The sequence below is a fragment of the Pantherophis guttatus genome, chromosome 2 (genome assembly GCF_059756535.1).
Source record: "Pantherophis guttatus breed Tessera chromosome 2, ASM5975653v1, whole genome shotgun sequence".
NCBI lineage: Eukaryota > Metazoa > Chordata > Lepidosauria > Squamata > Colubridae > Pantherophis > Pantherophis guttatus.
Window position 1 is genome coordinate 260,256,895 of NC_142064.1, and position 18,554 is coordinate 260,275,448.

At 41.8% G+C, this 18,554-nt stretch overlaps 1 protein-coding gene across 1 annotated transcript; it reads left to right on the forward strand.

The window, feature by feature from the left end:
* The first annotated feature begins 211 nt into the window (after positions 1-211).
* Positions 212-14,818, forward strand: LOC148115673 (zinc finger protein RFP-like). The gene is made up of 7 exons (XM_087888168.1): positions 212-1,369; positions 2,146-2,241; positions 2,818-3,048; positions 8,780-8,802; positions 11,524-11,642; positions 12,448-12,480; positions 14,039-14,818. The coding sequence occupies exons 1-7, from the start codon at positions 956-958 to the stop codon at positions 14,542-14,544; spliced, it is 1,422 nt and encodes a 473-aa protein (XP_087744294.1). The 5' UTR covers positions 212-955; the 3' UTR covers positions 14,545-14,818.
* Positions 14,819-18,554: the final 3,736 nt, after the last annotated feature.

Below are 18,554 nucleotides of genomic sequence, written 5' to 3' on the forward strand. Positions count from 1 at the left end.
CTTGTAACTCCTTTCGTCCTTATTAAATTTTATTGCGTTCCATTTAATCCATCAAGATCACTTTCAATGTTATATAAAGCTTCTAATTGATTACGGAGTGGGCGGAAATATAGGGGAAAGTCTGAGGGAAAGCTGAGGAAAGGGGAGGGGGAGGAGGAGGAGGAGGAAGGGGAAAGAGATGGAGAGAAAGGGAGGCAGGCAGGGGAATCGAAGGAGGAGCAGAGACAGGAGGGAGAGAGAGAGAGGGAGGGAGGGAGAAGGGCCGACTGGCCATCTGATCACCCCCACCACTGCCTGATCCGCCTGCTGAGAGGAGACCCCAGAAGGGACCGGCGGGAAGGAGAAGACAGCAGAGTCCAGCCGAGCAGGGCAAGTGGAGGGCCTGAGCAAAGGGACCAGAGTGGAGTGGCAGCCACAAGGAACGGACAGTGGCCCTTTCGGGTGTTGAAGTCAATCAATCAACCAATCAGAAGAGACCCTATATATACCATTTGAAACCCACCAGTCATAAAGGGGCCGTGATTCCCCACCTCTCCATTAGCAGAATGTGTGGATCAATAATTGATCGGGGGGGGGAGGGGATCCCATGAATGTTGGCTTCTCCCCAATATTTTAAACTTGTTTACTCTCTTTAACAGGATCAATTGTAAATGGTTGGGGTTCGTCCCAGGGATATTTGCTTCTCTCCAGTTTTTGAAACAATTTTCCCTTTAACGAGCTGGTTGGGCTGAGAATAACTGATCGGGGCTCCGTACCTTGAATTTTTCCTCCTCCCCAATTTGTTCCTTTTAAAATACTGTCCTTCTTCTTTAAGAAGCCAGCGAAGATGCCCGCAAGAGCAGCAACAATTCATTCTGGTTTCCTGCCTAGCCACAGCCCAAAGGCGGTCAGCTGATTCGGAGGAAAAGAAGCAAAACTTAACTTTCTCTTTCCTTTCCCGGCGGAGGAAGCGGCGATGGCAGCCAAAGCGCCCTTGCAGGATTTGGTGGGAGAAGCCACCTGCTCCCTTTGCCGGGACTTTTTCCAGGACCCCCTGCTCATCCCCCAGTGCGGCCACAACTTCTGCCGGGGCTGCCTGACCCGCAGTTGGGGGACGTCGGAATCGGAGGCTTCCTGCCCCCAATGCAGGCAGACCTTCGCGCCCCGCAGCCTCCTCCCCAACAGGCAGCTGGCGCGGGTGGCTGAAGTGGCCGGGCGATGCGGAGGTCCTTGGGGCGAGGAAGGAGGGAGCTTCTGCCCGAAACACCGGGAGCCCCTCAAGCTCTTCTGTAAGGACCACCAGACTCTCATCTGCTTGGTCTGCGACCGATCCAGAGAGCACAGGGGCCACTGGGTGATCCCTGCGGAGGAGGCTTTCCAGGAATCCCAGGTAGGAATCAGCCAGGAGGAATCGCTTTGGAGGGGCATCCAGTGCCAGCCTTCGCAGTCTTTTTACTAGTTTACTTGCTTCCTCCTGCTTCATCCCACCCCTTATCTCCCTGCCTGCAATGTTGAAAAAACAGGTTGACATCCCTGTTGTCACTGATCAAAATTCAGGTGCTTGTCAATTGTATTGTGTTGTCCTGGGCTCTTGTGTTCACCCTTTTCCACCTTCTGATAAACAAAGTCAATGGAGAAGCCAGATTCGCTTAACTGCTGTGTGACTAACCTGACAACGGCAGTGATTCACTTAACAACATTTGGAAGAAAGGTTGTAAAATGAGACAAAACTTCACTTAACTGTCTTGCTTAGCAACAGAAATTGCCTGTAGGAAGAAATAGGCTCCCTTCACCAGCTCCCTTTCCTCATTTGCTCTAGAGCGAAATTGTCATGGAGTCCAAATCTTGAGTGCAGAGGCCAAAAACCACTCCTGCTGGATCAGCCCAAACTTTCATTTCTCAGTGATGCTTCTGGGATGACTGCAACCAGGAGACTCAGGCAGCTCACTTTAATGCCCTTGCAGGGAGTCCTTGGCAATGAAAAAAGTGACAGAATGTTTTTTACCCTTGTGATCATTGCAGGCATTCCATGGTCACAGGATCAAAATTTGGACGTTTGCCAACTGTCATGTATTTATGATGATTGAATATACTGGGCCTTCTAACTGGGTCTTCCCTCCGATGTAATTCTTTACAGAAAAGAAACTCAAAACTTATATTTTTCAGATCAAGGTGGAGGATTGCCTGAAGGCTCAGAAGGAGCAGAAAGAAAAAATAGCGACATACAAAGGAGACACAGAGCAAACAGTGCAGGAGATGCTTGTAAGTATTGATCCAACGGTGAGGAGCTTCTGAGCTAATAGGAAGGAGAACCTCATTCGCCATCTTTGATAATAGGCAGCCTGTTTGTAAGTACAAGTTCTGACTTAAATTAATTCAAAGTTAAAGACTGTGTGGGGCACAGAAGTTGTTCTTAACCTGGGGACTGAGATGTCACCATTGGCTGAATGAGTCTCAGTTGGGTTAAGTGCCCCTATCCCATGAGCTGTGTTTTATGCAATAGGTTTGGCTTGCTTAATAAATTAAGGCAAATCGTATTTCATCACTGAAAAAATTGTGAACACAAACATTTTTCTGTCTACATTTTTGAAATCCCTGATTGCTAAGAAAATTTTCATGAGAGATCATTTAAACTGGAGCCTTTTTTTTTCTTTTTAGAAACTTCCCCCTTGTGTTTTTTAATGTCAAAAGGATTTTTTTCTTCCTAGGAAATTCTCCCACTTCACTTTTGGATTCTTCAAGGAATCCATTTAATTATCATGACAAAATTAAAATTATTAAATAAAATAATTAAAATAAAATAAAATTATGCCATTTCCTTTTTCTTTCTTGTTCTAGGATCGCATCGACAAAGTGAAAAAAAGTGTAATGGCTGAATTCAGAGAGCTACACCTCTGGTTAGAAGCACAGGAGAAGCTTCTATTGACTCAAATGGAAGAAACGGAGAAGGATATTATGGCAAGAAAGGAGAAGGGTTTGGCCAAGCACATGGAGGAACTGGGCTCTCTTGACCCTCTCATCCAGGAGATAGAAGAGAAGCTTCAGCAGCCAGCCAGCAAACTCTTACAGGTCAGTCAGGAAGTTGAGATCATAGAATCCTAGGGCTGGAAGGGACCTTGGAGGTCTTCTCTGCAGAAGGCAGAGTCCTTATTCCATCCAGAAGAAATCTATTATTGGAAGCCTCCAGTGATGGATCACCCAGAACTCTGGGAGGGAAGCTGTTCCACTGATAAATACTTCTCACTGTCAGGAAATTCTTCTGTATTTTAGGTTGGATCTCTTTGTGATGAGTTTTCACCCCGTGCCTCTTGTCCTGCCTTCAGGTGCTACGGAGACTAAATCGATGCCCTTTTCTCTATGACAGCCTTCCAAGTATTGGAAGATGGTGGTAGGGTCTCCCCTAAGCCTTCTCTTTGTTAGGCTGAGCCTACCGTGTCCCCTTTGCCATTCATTGTACAGTTTGGCCTCCAGAGCCCTTATCACCTTTATTGCTCCTCTCTGACTCAGCATTTTTTTGGTATCATGGTGTACCAATGATGAAATGGAATAGCCTGCTTTAGCCCCTCCACAGAAAACTCTTTTTGACTCTTCCCTTCCCCCTCCCCAGAAATTTAATTGAAATTATAATAGTGAAAAGTACAAATGGAAATGAAGAAAATAGGGAAATGGAGAAGGATAAGAATGGGAAAGAAGTGTCAGATAAAGGGAAAACAAAACATTTTCAGCACAGTAAAATAGAAAATAAAATTACAGCCTCAAGTTATTTTTTTGTATTTACTCATTATTAGCCATGTGTATAAAAACAGATTAGTCTAATAAGAAAAATCAAGTATCAAGAGTTCTTTTTTTTTTTTCTATCTCAAGCAGAAAGTTTAGAAGCAGCTTCCAAGTAGAAGCAATGGGTCAGATCTAATTAAAGCAGTCAATTTTGTCATTTTTTCTAGCTCCATCATTTTTTCCATCCATTCTTCTCTTGTGGAGGTTGATATACCTTCCCATGTCTGCATGTAGGATTCTGGCTGCATTTGACTCTTTCTATGGAAAGGAACGGTCACCAAATGAGCTATTTAGTCAAGGACTAACTGTATTGGCTTAAATTAGAGATTCATAATTTGATACAGAAAAAGCAGGCCATGCAAAAAGCAGGAATTCAAAGTACTGGTCACTGTCTCTATATTCTTCACAATTTGAGGTTCCTGTCCCCTATTAGAGGATGTAGTGGTGGGTGTTCTTTGTAGGGTCTCCCCTTCCCCTTAATCTCCAGGCAAGGAAAAACCCAACACTGATCTCTTTCTACAAAGTTTTTTTTTTTAATTTTTTTTATTATTAAAATATAAACACAGATATAAAGACAATACAATACAATACAATACAAAGACAAACAAAAAACCCACCACCTACAAACCCACCTAACATTTTACATTTACGCTTTTGTCATCAACAGAATATATGTCATTGAGCTTATATAGTTTAATAAAGAGTAATTATTAAATGTCTAATTCCAATGTTATAACTTTTCACTACAAATTTACATTTCTTATGGGTTCATCTCCTTGTGAAATTCTTTACCCTAATTTCTGTCCTCTACATTTTTGCTGATTTTCCTTTCCAGCCATTGATACCATTGGTGCCATACAAGATAGTATTCGCTTTCTTCCTTTTCCTGGAGTTCCAGCGTCAATCTATCCATTTCAGCACACTCTGTTATCTTTGCAACGATTTTGTCTTTGGATGGGAGTTGGTCTGATTTCCAGTTTTGCGCGAACAGTAGTCTTGCTGCTGTCAAGATATGTATGATGAGATATTTCGTTTCCTTAAGATGTTGTGCCGTTATCATGCCAAATAGAAAAAATTCTGGACTGTTTTCTATTTGAATGTTCGTTATTTCTTCGATAATATTTTTTATATCTTGCCAATAGTGTTGGGCTTTCCTACATTTCCACCAAGTGTGATAATATGTCCCCTTTTTTGATTTACATTTCCAACACAACGCCGAAGTGTTTGGGTGTATTTTAGCAAGTCGGGCTGGTGGTAAGTGCCATCTATAAAACATCTTAATGAGGTTCTCCTTGTAAGATGTGGCTCTTGTCACTTTTATGTTCTGCTTCCATAATTTCTCCCAGTCTGCCAATTGAATATTATGTCCTATGTCCCTGGCCCACATTGTCATATTATGTTTAACTGTTTCTTCTATTAATTTGTCTCTCAAAAGGTAGTTATATGTTTTAGTAATCATTTTCTGGTCTGCTCCTAATAAAATTCTGTCCAGTTCGTTCAGATCTTTTGCAATTCCATATTTAATTTTATCCGCCTTGTATCTTGAGTATATTTGAGTATAGTGCCACCAATCAATATTTATATCGCCATTTTGGAGTTGATGTCTTGGAGTAAGTTCTCCTTCATGATTCAGTAAATCTTGGTATCTCATAATCTTTCCGATTTCAAGGGTATTTGGAAATATCAATGCCTCCATCGGGGACCACCATTTTGGTATTTTAGTATAATAAGTTTTCTTAATTCCCTGCCAAATCTTGAAGAGTGAGGCCCGAATTATGTGTCTTTGGAAGTACATGTGTTGTTTGTCTGGTCCATCCCATAGGAACGCGTGCCATCCTCATATGAGATCAAAGCCTTCTAGATATAACATTCTTTTGTCATCTAATCTCATCCATTCTTTGATCCAGGTCAATCCGGCTGCTTTATAATATAGCTCCCAGTCTGGTACTGCGAGGCCTCCTCTGTCTCGTGTGTCTTGTAGCGCTTTAATCTTAATTCTGGCCTTCTTTCCCTGCCATATATAGGTCATTGTAATTTTGTTGAGATTTTTGAAGAAGTCCCTTCCTGGATGTAATGGTACTACCTGGTATAGATATAGTACCCTCGGTAATATATTCATTTTAATTGAACTGATTCTGCCCATCAATGACAATTATAGCCTGTTCCAGATTTCCAAGTCTTTTTTAATTTCTTTTAGTAATTTCGTGTAATTGTCTTCTTTGATCGTGGTTGCTTTCGCCATCAGCCAAATACCTAAATATTTTATCTTCTTTACTAATTGGATTCCTAATTCTTCTTCTAATTCCGATCTTTGAGTCTGGGTCATATTTTTCGTCATTATTTTTGTTTTTTGTTTGTTTATTTTGAGGCCCGCGACTTCCCCGTATTGTTCTATCATCGACATCAGTCTGGGTCCAGATCGTCTTGGGTTTTCCAAGTTGAAAATTACGTCGTCTGCAAAGGCGAGCAATTTGTACTCCTCTCCCTGGATCTTGAGTCCTTTGATTTCTTCCTCGTTCCTTATTTCATTTAATAATACCTCCAATGCTATTATAAATATTAGCGGTGACATGGGACATCCTTGTTGTACTCCTTTCTGAATATCGAAAATTTGTGTCATGTCACCGTTTATTGAGATTTTTGCTGTTTGTTGGGAATAAATTTTTTAAATCAGGTTATGAAATTTCTCTCCACAGTTCATTAGTTCAAGTTGTTTTGTGAAAAAAGACCAATTCAAATTGTCGAAGGCCTTCTGGGCATCAAGGGAGATTATGGCCATTTCTCTGTCTATCTTATCATAATATTCCAGAATATCTATAATCATTCTCAAATTATTCTTTATTTGTCTTTTAGGTATGAAACCGTTTTGGTCTGGATGTATATAGTTATGTATTATTGCTTTGAGTCTCTGAGCTAGTATTGACATGAATAGCTTATAGTCCACGTTGAGTAATGAAATTGGTCTGTAATTTTTAATTTGCATCGGATCTGAGTCTTCTTTGTGTATTAATGTAATAATAGTTTCTGTCCAAGATTTTGGAATTTCTGCTATCAGTAGTGCTTCGTTAAAAACTTGTAACAGTATTTGGTCTATCGATTGTTGACAAAGTTTATAGAATTCAGTAGGAATTCCATCCAGTCCTGGAGTCTTATTGTTCTTTTGTTTTTTGCGGACTTCCATTAGTTCCAGCATTGTTATGGGCCGGTTTAACATCTCTCTGTGATCTTCTGTGAAGTGCATGAGATTGGTTTTTTGGAGGTATTTTTTTATTTGGTCTTCCGGGACCTCTTCCTGGTGATAAAGTTTTTGAAAAAAATTTTTGGCTATGTTTTTCTTCTCCAGATGTGTGTGGTAAAGAGTTCCTGATTCGTCTTGGAGTTGGTGTATAATTCTTTTTTCTGTTTGCTTTTTTAGCTTATATGCTAACCAGCGTCCAGTTTTGTTAGCATGTTCAAAATTATTTTGTTTTACCATTCTTATTTTCTGTGCCAATTCAGTTTTTGTGGTTAGATTCAGTTTATGTTTGGCCAAATTTAGCTTTTGTAGCACACTCGTGTTGTTGGGCTGTTGTTGTAATTTAAGTTCCTCTGTCTTAATTTCTTCCAATAATTCATTTCTGATTCTTTGTTTCTCCTTTTTCTTTCTTGCCATATATGCAATAGTTAGGCCTCTAATATAGGCTTTCGTGGTATCCCATAGGTTTTGTAACGATGTTGTGTCTTTTGTATTTATTTGTAGAAATATCTTGATTTCCTTTTTTATCATTTGCTGATATTCTTTTTCCTTTATTATACTTGTGTTCATTTTCCATCTCTTCTGTTTTCGGAAACCTTTCCAGACTATTTTGATAGGATTGTGATCGGCCCATATACTAGACATAATTTCTACTTCGTGTGTTTCTTTACTTAGTTGAGGTGTCATCCAAGCCATATCCAGCCTGGACCACGATTGATGTGGGCCCGAGAAATATGTATATTGTTTTGTTTTGGTATTTAGTTCTCGCCAGGTGTCGTGTAGGCTCATTTCTTGTACTAAATCTTTGAATGTTTGTGGCAATGTCTTCCTTTTAATTTTATTCTTCCTAGTGCTGTGTTAATCTTCTCGTAAGTTTACTATCGCGTTAAAGTCGCCGACAATGCATACATTTTCGTAGTCCAACTCCTTTAGTTTGTCATGTAATTTTTTCTAAAAATCTAATTGGTTTCCATTTGGAGCATAAATAGCTACTAACAATATTGTTTTTATTTCCAATTTTAGTTCTACCATTAAGACTCGGCCTTCTTTATCAGTGTAAATCAGTTTAGATCTTATATGATCTCTAATATATGTTACCACTCCCCTTTTTTTGCAATTTCCTAAAGATGTATATATTACTCCTAATTTTTTATTTTCAAGTAGTTTTTTCTGTTGTTTTCTTATGTGTACTTCTTGTAATGTAATTATGTCTGCCTCTAATTTTTGCAACCTTGTAAACATTTGATGTCTTTTGCTTGGTGAGTTTAAACCATTTATATTTATGGAAATGAGCTTTATTTCTTCTTCCATTTTCGCTAGTGTTTATTTGTCTCTCTTTCTACAAAGTATTATAACCACCTGGATTTTCCAAAGTGCCTTCATTCTGGAAGCATAAATGCAGGGCATGTTTTTATTCTATTGATGCACTGTTTTGTTTTTCAAATGGTCTTTTCTTTTTGCTATTATGTTTTATATATATATATATATATATATATATATATATATATATATATATATATATATATATTCTGTAATTGTGTTGAATTCAACTGAGGTATAATTTTTCTCAGGCAAAAAAGTAAAAACAATACCTCTCCAAAAGAGATTGAACAGCTGAGGAAAAAAGAGCAATGGGATTTTTTTTTATTTAAAAAAATGGAAGTACTTTATATGTCTGTTAGTGTCTAGTTGTCCAGAGGTTTCACTCATTTGTTTTGTAAATGTAAGAATTTAATTTTCTGCCTAGGAAATGGCTCCTTTCAATGCGTTGTCTCTCTCTTTTTTTAGGACATTGGAAGCATCTTGAAGAAGTAAGTAAATCCACCCTTTTCTTTACAGTCTCAGAGATCAGCAGCTCCTCCAGCAGTTTTCCTATTTTGGAAAGGTCTTTCTGTATTTCACAGTATTTTAATATAAAGATTGCGTACTCTATTTCAGGGCTTTTTAGACATTTCCTCAGATAACTTCAACACAATATAATTAGCAATATTTGAGATGATCAATTATTGTTGGTTACATAGTCAGCCAGACGTTTAGACTGAATTTGGCCGTTTTATCTGCCTATTGAATCTTTCCCAAGAAGAGACAGATGTTTGATGGTTTTGAAGGTATCATTGTAGGATGTAAGCTCTTCCAAATAATGCAACTATCATAAATACATGCCAGTTGCCAAGCACCAGAATAGTGATTACAGGGACACTGTGACAGATGTTAAGGGTGAAAATGGTTGTGGGTCAGTTTTTTGAGAGCCGTTGTAACTGGTTGCTAACAAATACTCATCAATTTCCTTAGAAACCTCAACAGGACATAATTAGCAGTATTTGATATGGTGAATTGTTATAGTCCATCACACACTCAACCAGACATTTAGATTTAATTTGGCATTTTTTTCCACCTATTGAGTCCTTTCTAAGAAGAGACAGATGTTTGATGGTTTTAAAGGTATTGTAGGATGTAAGCTATTCCAAGTAATGCAACTGTCATAAATACATGCCAGTTGCCAAACACCTGAATTGTGATTACAGGGACATTGTGACAGATGTTATCTGCAATTTCATTGTATTACCTTTAAATCTAAGTTTATTTTGGTGTCATTGCACCTCGTACAACGAAATTAAATGCCATCTTCAGTGTACATCATACTACTACTACTACTAATAATAATAAAAACCACATATCTTTCACATTTTACACAATTAAATTGAAAACCTGTGATACTGCATTAGTATTGCACTATACAGTAGAATTCAACATAGTTACCGCTCTGGGATAGAAGCTGTTTTCAGCCTATTTGTCCTTGTTTTAATTTACCGTCTGCCAGATGGCAATAGTTCAACAAAAGGGGTGCCCAGGATGAGATGGATCTTTAGGAACGTTTTGAACTTTCTTAAGGCAGCAGGAGCTATAAAGCTCTTCCAAGGAGGGGAGGGGGCAACCAATGATCCTCTGGGCAATGATCTTAACCCTCTGGAGCACTGTCCTATCTGCCACAGTGCAATTGGCAAACCATACACAGGTGCAGTAAGTTAAGATACTCTCTATAGTGCAGCGGTAGAAGGTCACCTGCAGTTTTTCATTCGGTTGTTTTTTCCTGAGTAGTCTCAAGTATTATATTCTCTGCTGGGCCCTTTTGACCAGTGCTGCAGTGTGAGCACCCCAGGTCAGATCCTCTTTTATGATAACCTAAAACTGGCCACTTGTTCCACCTCGTCTCCATTGATAAGCGAGGGCTGGATATCTGATACATTCCTTCTGTAGTCCACTATAAACTCCTTGGTCTTATTGGTGGTAAGGACCAAATTATTGTCTCCACACATTGAAAGCAACTGCTCCACCTCCTCTCGATAGGCAGACTCATCCCACCCCCTGGAGATGAATCCTACCATTGTTCTATCATCTGAAAGTCCAAGGTCCTGAAGTTTAGATAGACACTAGTCTATGTGGAAGAATTGTGTTAAATGCAGAACTAAAATCCATCAAGATCAGTTTGAATGTTATATCCATCGTCTAATTACCTACGTCACCCATAGTAGTCATGTGTCTTCAGTCATTTGGTAAGATACAATCCATTGTTTTGGCCAAGAGATTCACAAGAATTTTCAAGAGTAGGGAGCCCCAAAACTGAAACTTAGTGGCCTTTATTAGATCATCTCCTTTAAGGTGGATGAGTGCAGTTCTGGATCAGGATCCACTGAGTCGCACATGGTGCCCATATTTGAATAGCTAGCCAGAGAAATGACTGAAGCCATGGAAACAGGGCCCTTCTCAGTCAACAGGAGTGCTGATTTCCCACCAGCTTACCAGGTACTTAGGATCCGAGGACAGGGCAACACAAGAAAATGACAATCAATGAGTTAATAGCTGTCCATCAACACCCCACTTAACAACTAAAAGCCACACACAACCAGGCACCACATAAATACAATGCGTAGAACAGCCCAGTGCACACATTCTGGAGAGAGAGAGAGAGAGAGAGAGAGAGAAGTTTCCTAAAGATGGGCTCCAGCACGAGTCTGAAAGCTCAGAAGTCAAAACCTCCAGTGACCAACTCAGATTGGATCCTGTAGCTAGCCAATCCTCAAGCACCATCTGATGGTTTAGAAAGCTTCTATTGGCAGGTTGATAATGGTTGCAGGAACTGGGCATGGCTAGTCTAGTGAAGAGAAGGACCAGGGGAGACATGATAGCAACAGTGTTCCAATATTTGAGGGTCTGTCACAGAGAGGAGGAGGTCAACCAGATTTCCAAAGCACCTGAAGGCCAGACAAGGAATAATGGATGGAAACTGATCAAGGAGGGATTCAACCTGGAAATAAGAGAAAAATTCTGACTGAGGAGAATGAACCACTGGAAGAGCTGTGCCTTCAGACGTTGTGGGAGCTTCATCACTGGAAGCTTTCAAGAAGAGGCCGGACTGCCATCTGTCAGAAACGGTGTGGGGTCTCCTGCTTTGGTGCTGGTGTATGTGTGTTGGACTAGATGACCTACAAGGTCCCTTCCAACTCTGTTGTTTTGCTATTTTGTCTTGCCAGATATCAGGCAAAGGAAACATATGGAAATCCGGTGGATTTACTTCTAGGGCCAAAGTGGACAATCTGGGATTACAGTGATATGACTGAGCTTCTGAAAAGCGCCATGAAAAAACTGAGAGGTAAAAAACAGCCGCTGGGGTTTTACACTGGATGAGATTTTGAGCATCCAAGAGAGATTCTGGGTCAGTGTCACATGGATCAAAGAGGGATCAATTTCAGGATCAGTGTCTCAGTTAGGATTGTAAGACGATACAACCTGTATTCTTCGTAGCCCAAACCCAAATGCTCTGATCACTGGGGAAGCAGAATAAGTTTCCACTAAGTATAATGGAATCTATGCAGGTAGTTCTTGACTTACGACCTCCGTTGAGCTGAAAATTTCTGTTGCTAAGCAAGGCAGTTGTTAAGTGAGAAATGCCCCATTTTACGAACTTTTTTGCCAGAGTTATTCAGAAAATGACAGCACTTAAGTGAATCATGGTTGATAAATGAATTTGGATTCCCCCATTGACTTTGCATGTGAGAAGCTTCCCAGGAAGGTTGAAGAGGACAATCCCAGAATCATGGGATGCTGCAACCATCGTAAATACAAGCTGGTCCCCAAGTATGAACACGTGACTGGGGAGGCTGCAACAGTGATCAGTGTGAGAACCAGTCCTAAAGCACTTTTGTGAGTGCTGTTATAATTTCACTAAAGAAATAGTTGTAAATTGAGGACTATCTGTATACGGAATGTATAGTGGAATATATTTATACCTGATGGAATATATATATAGCCACCAATGACATTGTGGCTTGTAGCTTTCCCTATTCCTTATTTCCTGATCTGAGGCCAAGGAAAGCAAACCAGGGAATCTGAGGGAGGCCCTTCTGTTGCTCCAGTTCCAGGGATGAGATGCTGAATTCTTCCCTTTTCTTCCCCAGATACTCTGGAAAGTGGACTTCAACTACAGAAAGGTAAATATGAGTTATAGGAATTGGAATTCCTTGCTATTCTAAGCTCTGATGCCAGTAACTTTAAGAGAAACATAATAGATCAAAAAGAAAAATATAGGAGTAATTACTATATAAGACTATGATGATCCAGTAAACTTTAATGATTATATGATTTATGAACTATTACTTGCCATTTATATGTACAATATTAGCTAATGCAGTGGAGAAAAATTCCTTGTCTGATCACATTTGGCCAAATCAAGCGGTTGTTCTGTTCTGTTCTGTTCTACTCCTCTACTCCTACTCCGCTCCGTTCCATTCTATACATACCATATTTTTTGGAGTCTAAGATGAACCTTTCCCCCCCTAAAAGAGGCTGAAAATTGGGGTACATCTTATACTCCGTATGTAGCTTTTTTGAACCTTTTTTTCAGCCCTATGGAGGCACTAACGAAGCACTAGCAAGCAATCTTCCCAGCTTTGCCTGCTCCCTCAACTCCCTGAGTGAAGCAGTCTCCCTGCTTTGCTCCGACTCTCAGCTGTTCTTTAGAAGCTTTTTTCAGCCCTAACCAGGTACCAGCCGAGTGAAGCTTTGCCTGCTTTTCTCATTGCTGCTTCCTCTCAGCTGTGCCTTAGAAGCTGTTTTTTATCCCCAAGCAGGGGATAAAGAGCCAGCAAACTAATGTGCTGAAGCTGACCAGACTAAGGACGATAGCCAGATGAATACCTGGTAGGCAGATTTTTTTTTCCTATTTTCCTCCCCAAAAACTAAGCTGTGTCTTATACTCCGGTGCGTCTTATACTCTGAAAAATACGGTAATCTAAAAAACTGAAGTCAATCTTGCTGTAGAATGAAATACCTGGACAAATGGGAAAATATGACCTGGGAGTGAAAGGAATCTTGAATTCCTACCAAGCTGATAACATCCTCTTGATTTTACTGCCTGACTATAAGTTGGTGAGAGACCAGGTCTTTGGGAGCAGAAATTAGGTCCTTTGGGTCAAAGCAAATAGCAAAGTTGGAGCATCAGGGCATTAGGAAGGTTGAGAACCACTGGACTAGGGGAATTGATCAGTGGAGCCAAGAGATGAAGAGCTGAGGGGAGGAGCCAAAAGCTGCACAGGTAGTCAACGTATCCTGAAGGTGTGGCAGATGGAGGGGAGGCAGATGGACTGGAAGATGGCGAAGGCAACCTAAGTGAATGGAAGGAGAAGGCCAGAGGAGCGCTGAACAGGCTGGCAGTCAACAGAGGATGGGACTAAGACAGTGGGAGAGCCCGAGTGCTTGGAGAAAAGGGAGCAGAGGGACCTGGACAATAGCAGCCCCATCAGCCATTGGAATTCTGTTAGTTGAAGTCTACAAGTCTTACAGTTGCCAAAGTTGGAGGACTGTTGACCAGGCAATGCTTAGGTGTTGTTTAAAAAAGCAATGAGTCTTCCAGTCCTGGGGGGGGGCGCGGTGTTTGGAAGCTGAACACCATTCACACAAGAGGGTTAAACTCTTGGGGGTGAAGACACAAACCAGGCCTGCAGCTGAAGCTCTTGTTTTTTTCCTTCCTTCTTCTCTTCCCCCTTACAGAGAATGTAACTCTGGATCCAGACACAGCCACTCCTGGCCGCCTCCTTGAAGTCTCCCAAGATCGAAAAAGTGTTAAAGTTAAAGGAAAATATCTTCTCTCAGACAGCTTAAGAATTCTATTTTATCCTTGTGTCCTTGGCTGTCAGAAGTTCTCCACAGGGAGACATTTCTGGGAAGTTATGGTTGGAGATGGAAAAGGATGGGGTGTAGGGGTTGCCAGTAATCCAACGAACTTAACAAATGTTGATGATGAGACCAGGCGCTGGGAGTTTCAGAAAAGCCTAGGGAACTACTGGGCCGCATCTCCATCAAAATGGTCTAAACTGGTCCTGACTGAGGAGCCCACGAGGATCCGCATCTCTCTCAACTGTGAAGGGGGACAAGTGAGGTTTTTTGATGCCAGCACAGCAACTCTGATCCATACACTCTCAGACGCTTCCTTGGTTGGAGAGACCCTTCTGCCCTTTTTCTATTTGTTCCAAGGTGTCTGCATGACACTCCCCTAAAAGAAGAGATAACCATAAACAAATCTCCCTATTTGCCAAGCAGGGATCTCCAAAAGCCTTTAAAGCAGAAATTCCTTAGCTTTTTGCTACTTCAGCTTCCTTTATTGTTCTATGCCACCCTGGTCAGTCAATCAGTCCTTATAAAGGAATAACCTGATCAGGATTTTTATTTGTCTGGATAAAAATAAAAATAAAAATGAAGTGTCCTAGGATCTTTATCAGCTTTAGCATCATGTGTTCAGGTGTATCAGTATTAAAAATACCTTACAGCTAAGCCTGTCAATCATGATTTTATATGTCTGTCACAGCTCTTCATCCCATTTATGGATCATGCTTGTTTGTTTCATGTTAGTTGCAATCAATGATTGTGTAGGTGTCCATAATTCCGTATATTCTATAATCATCCCCTTCTTTTTTTTCTTTCCTTCCCCCTTTTTTCCTCCCGTTTCCTTTTAACACATAATTGTCATAATCCAAGGAACCCTAGCAGGGCTTCAGCAAGTATTACACTTGATATAAGCTTTATAACCTCACAGGTATAGGAGGAGGAAGATGCGTTGGATATGTTTGCCACCTTGAGTTATTTGTAAAAATAATAAAGGACAGATAAAAATAAATAAGGGGAGTGAAACTTAACTGATATGGTGACTTTGAATGCTGACAGCAGATCTCTGGAACCCCTCAAAGCATCTAAAGAACTGAAGACTGACAAGCTGCTCTTGGCAAAGGAGCAAATGAGGAATCCTAATGAACATACCTAATACAGGTAGTCCTGGACTTACAATTGAGCCCCAAATTTCTGCTCCCAAGTGAGACAGCAGTTAAGTGAGCTTTGCCCCATTTTAACTATCACGGGGGAAGAAGGGAATGAAAAGGAGGAGGTTTTGGCAGGAGAAAGGAGGGGAGCAGTGGATAGAGAGAGAGGGCGAGAGGGATAGGTGGGTCTCTTTGGGGGCAAACCTGAGGGAGAAGGGAGAGAAAGGAAGTGGGGCCTCCTGGCTTACCTGGCATCCACCCCACCAAGTGAGGGGGGGGAAGCGACACATGAGGACGGGTTGAGGAAAGGGAGAGAAAGGAGGAGGAGGAAGGAGATGGAGAGAAAGGGAGGCAGGCAGGGGAATCACGGGAGGAGCAGAGGCAGTGGCAGGAGAGACCAGCAAGCAGGAGGGGGCGGGGGAGAGAGGAGAGAGAGCAAGAACTGGCGGAATAGCCATCTGACCCCCACCCAACCATGTGAGGGAGCTGAGTGGAGTGGCAGCCACAAGGAATGGACTGTACCAGGGGAAGGCGCCTGGATGGTTGGAAAAGAAGGCAAGGGGAATTTATCATATGACTTGGGGACCCTGCAACTGTCATAAATATGAGTCAATAGCCAAGCGACTGAATTTTGATCAAGTAATCATGAGGATGCTGCAATGGTCATAAGTCTGAAACACTCTCATAAAGCACTTTTTAATGTCTATATACGTTAAAAATGAGAAATGTTAAAATGCTTATTATTTGACTTCACATATGTCAAATTGAGAGCCGCTGATCTAGCCCAACAGACTATCGAAAGGGATGGGGATTACGGCCAGGGTGTCCCAAGGCATGTCAACAAACTCAAGATGGCAGCCAGCTCCGCCTTTTCCCTGTATGTAAATAAGGGGTGGGGCTTCCCTCCCTTAGGTCTTTGTTGACTCCCTCTAGGGTTGTTTCTGCTTTGCATCTCCCCACTTCTGGGGAATATTTAAAAGAGATTTAGATGTGAATGTTCTGTAAATTAGGTCCCAGCCCTAAACCTGTTTAGTAGTAGTACTGTAGTTGCAGTCATATTCATGCTTCCTTCCTTCCTTCCTTCCTTCCTTCCTTCCTTCCTTCCTTCCTTCCTTCCTTCCTTCCTTCCTTCCTTCCTTCCTTCCTTCCTTCCTTCCTTCCTTCCTTTCTTTCCTTCCTTCCTTCCTTCCTTCCAAAGGTCTTCACCTGGTGCCAAACTGAGGCCGCTGTGGGTGCCAGTTAAGGGACTCTGGGGAGGTCATTCCATAAACGAGGTGCCACCAACAGAAAGGCAAGATAAAGGAGGGGGCTTGGGACTCTGTATGTCTCCTAAGAGACCCTGTTGTGATTAAAGAAGCCTCCCCAAAAAGCCCTTGAACAAAGGGCAAAGGTGTATAAGATGTTCTTTTGCCCAGTTTTAGAGCTTTTCCTGATCAGTTTCCTGATTGGATGGCTGGGAAGGGGGCAGTCCAGGCAGTTCTTTCTCTGAAGGATATTCCAATTAAAAGTGACTGAAAAGAGTTTATTTTCCCCTTTATCTCTGAGACAACCCATCAATTGCAGCATTAGTTTTGGGCTTTTATCAAGGGCTTCTTACTGTCTCTTTCAGTCCAAGTTTACTCCCTCTGGTCCCATAAATGTTTCCTTCTTCCTATTAAAAAATAAAAGAATTTCCCCTTTAACAAGCTGGTTGGATCCATAATAATTGTTTGGCAATCTGTACAATGGATGTTTCTTTCTCCCCGGGATTTTTCAAAATCTTTCCCTTTAGCAAGTGGGGTGGGTGGGTGGGGGGAACCGATGGTCTTTTTATAATTTGCAGACTTCACCTCCAAAAACTCCTGAGCCAGCTGGCTCACAAATTCTGGAAGTCAATCAATCAATCAATCAATCAGAATAGAACTGGAAGGGGGCCTTGGAGGTCTTCTAGTCTAGCCCCCTGCTCAAACGCTTCTCCTCTTCTCCTCCTGCACATTCTTGTATCCCGGTTGCCACGGTCTCAGGCCAGCCGCCATGGCCGCCATTCCACCGTCACCGGCGCAGAGGGCAAGCCTCCGGCCCCAGGAACCTGCCCATTCCTCTCGGCCGTCCGAGGGGTCCCTCTCTATCCCCCTGTCCCTACAGGACAGGGTAGGTCCAAAGACCTACTGGCGGGGGCTTGGCAGACGGGTAGACTTGTGATCAGTCGATCCCAAATGCTGATTGTGAATGCTGGTAGCTTTATGGTAGAAGGCCAGAGAAAGGCAGGATATGCATTGGTGACAGCATGGGAAGTTGGAGAAGTCAACCCATTACCAGTAAACATTTCTGCCCAACTGGCTGAACTGGTCACTCTAACTAGAGCCTTACAGCTGGCTGTGGGACAAACATTAATAGCAAATATACCTTTGGAGCCTTGGGTGCCCATGGAGCCTTATGGAAGGAAAGAGGATTATTAAATGCAAGAGAATCAACCGTTAAATATAGCCCACAAATTTTAAAATTATTGGAGGCTGCTTGGCAAACAAAACAAGTAGCAGTCTTACATGTCAAGGGACATTCTAAGATTCCCCTTTACACAAAAGGAAATTGGGCTGCAGATGGAGCTGCTAAGGAAGCCTCCCTACCACACTTAGAATGAACAGCCTACCTCATTCCTATTTCTCCCTACCCACTTCTCCACTCTCTTGGACTCCCAAGGGCGGGACATGGGCCACATCAGTTGGAGGCAGGGAGAGGAAGGATGGGTGGTGGAAGGGAGAGGGCAGACCTATTCTACCAAATACACCTCAGAGGATTCATTTATAACAAATACATGCCAGCACACAATGGGGGGTCAAAGGGACTGGTAGACTTAGTGACATGCTGTGTAGTAGACAAGGGTCTCTATTCCGCAGCCTCCCAAGCTGTAGCAGTTTGTCTGATCTATGCCAGAAATAATCCAAAAGTAGCCAGGCGCCCACCCCTTAGGAGTCCAACTTAAAGGCAACTACCCAGGGACAATTTGGGAAATAGACTTCACTGAATTACCTAGAAAGCAAGCTTTTGAGTATGTTGTGGGACTAGCATGGACCTTCACAGGATGGCCTGAGGCTTTTGCTTGCAGGACTAATAGAGAGCATGAAGTAGTAAACGTCCTACTGGAAGAAATCATTCCTGGGTTTGGGCTGCCAAATAGTATATCCTTTGATTGTGACCCATATTTCACAGCTAAGGTTTGTGTGAACAGTTAAACATCACTCGGAAGCTTTACTCAGTCTACCACCTGGCAAGTA

Bases quoted from the DNA above. Each gene is read 5' to 3' on its own strand.
- LOC148115673 (XM_087888168.1), top strand. From the start codon at position 956: ATGGCAGCCAAAGCGCCCTTGCAGGATTTGGTGGGAGAAGCCACCTGC. The intron at 8,803-11,523 runs GTAAGTAAATCC...TTGTCTTGCCAG, and splicing joins ATTGGAAGCATCTTGAAGAA to ATATCAGGCAAAGGAAACAT. The intron at 11,643-12,447 runs GTAAAAAACAGC...TTTCTTCCCCAG, and splicing joins CGCCATGAAAAAACTGAGAG to ATACTCTGGAAAGTGGACTT.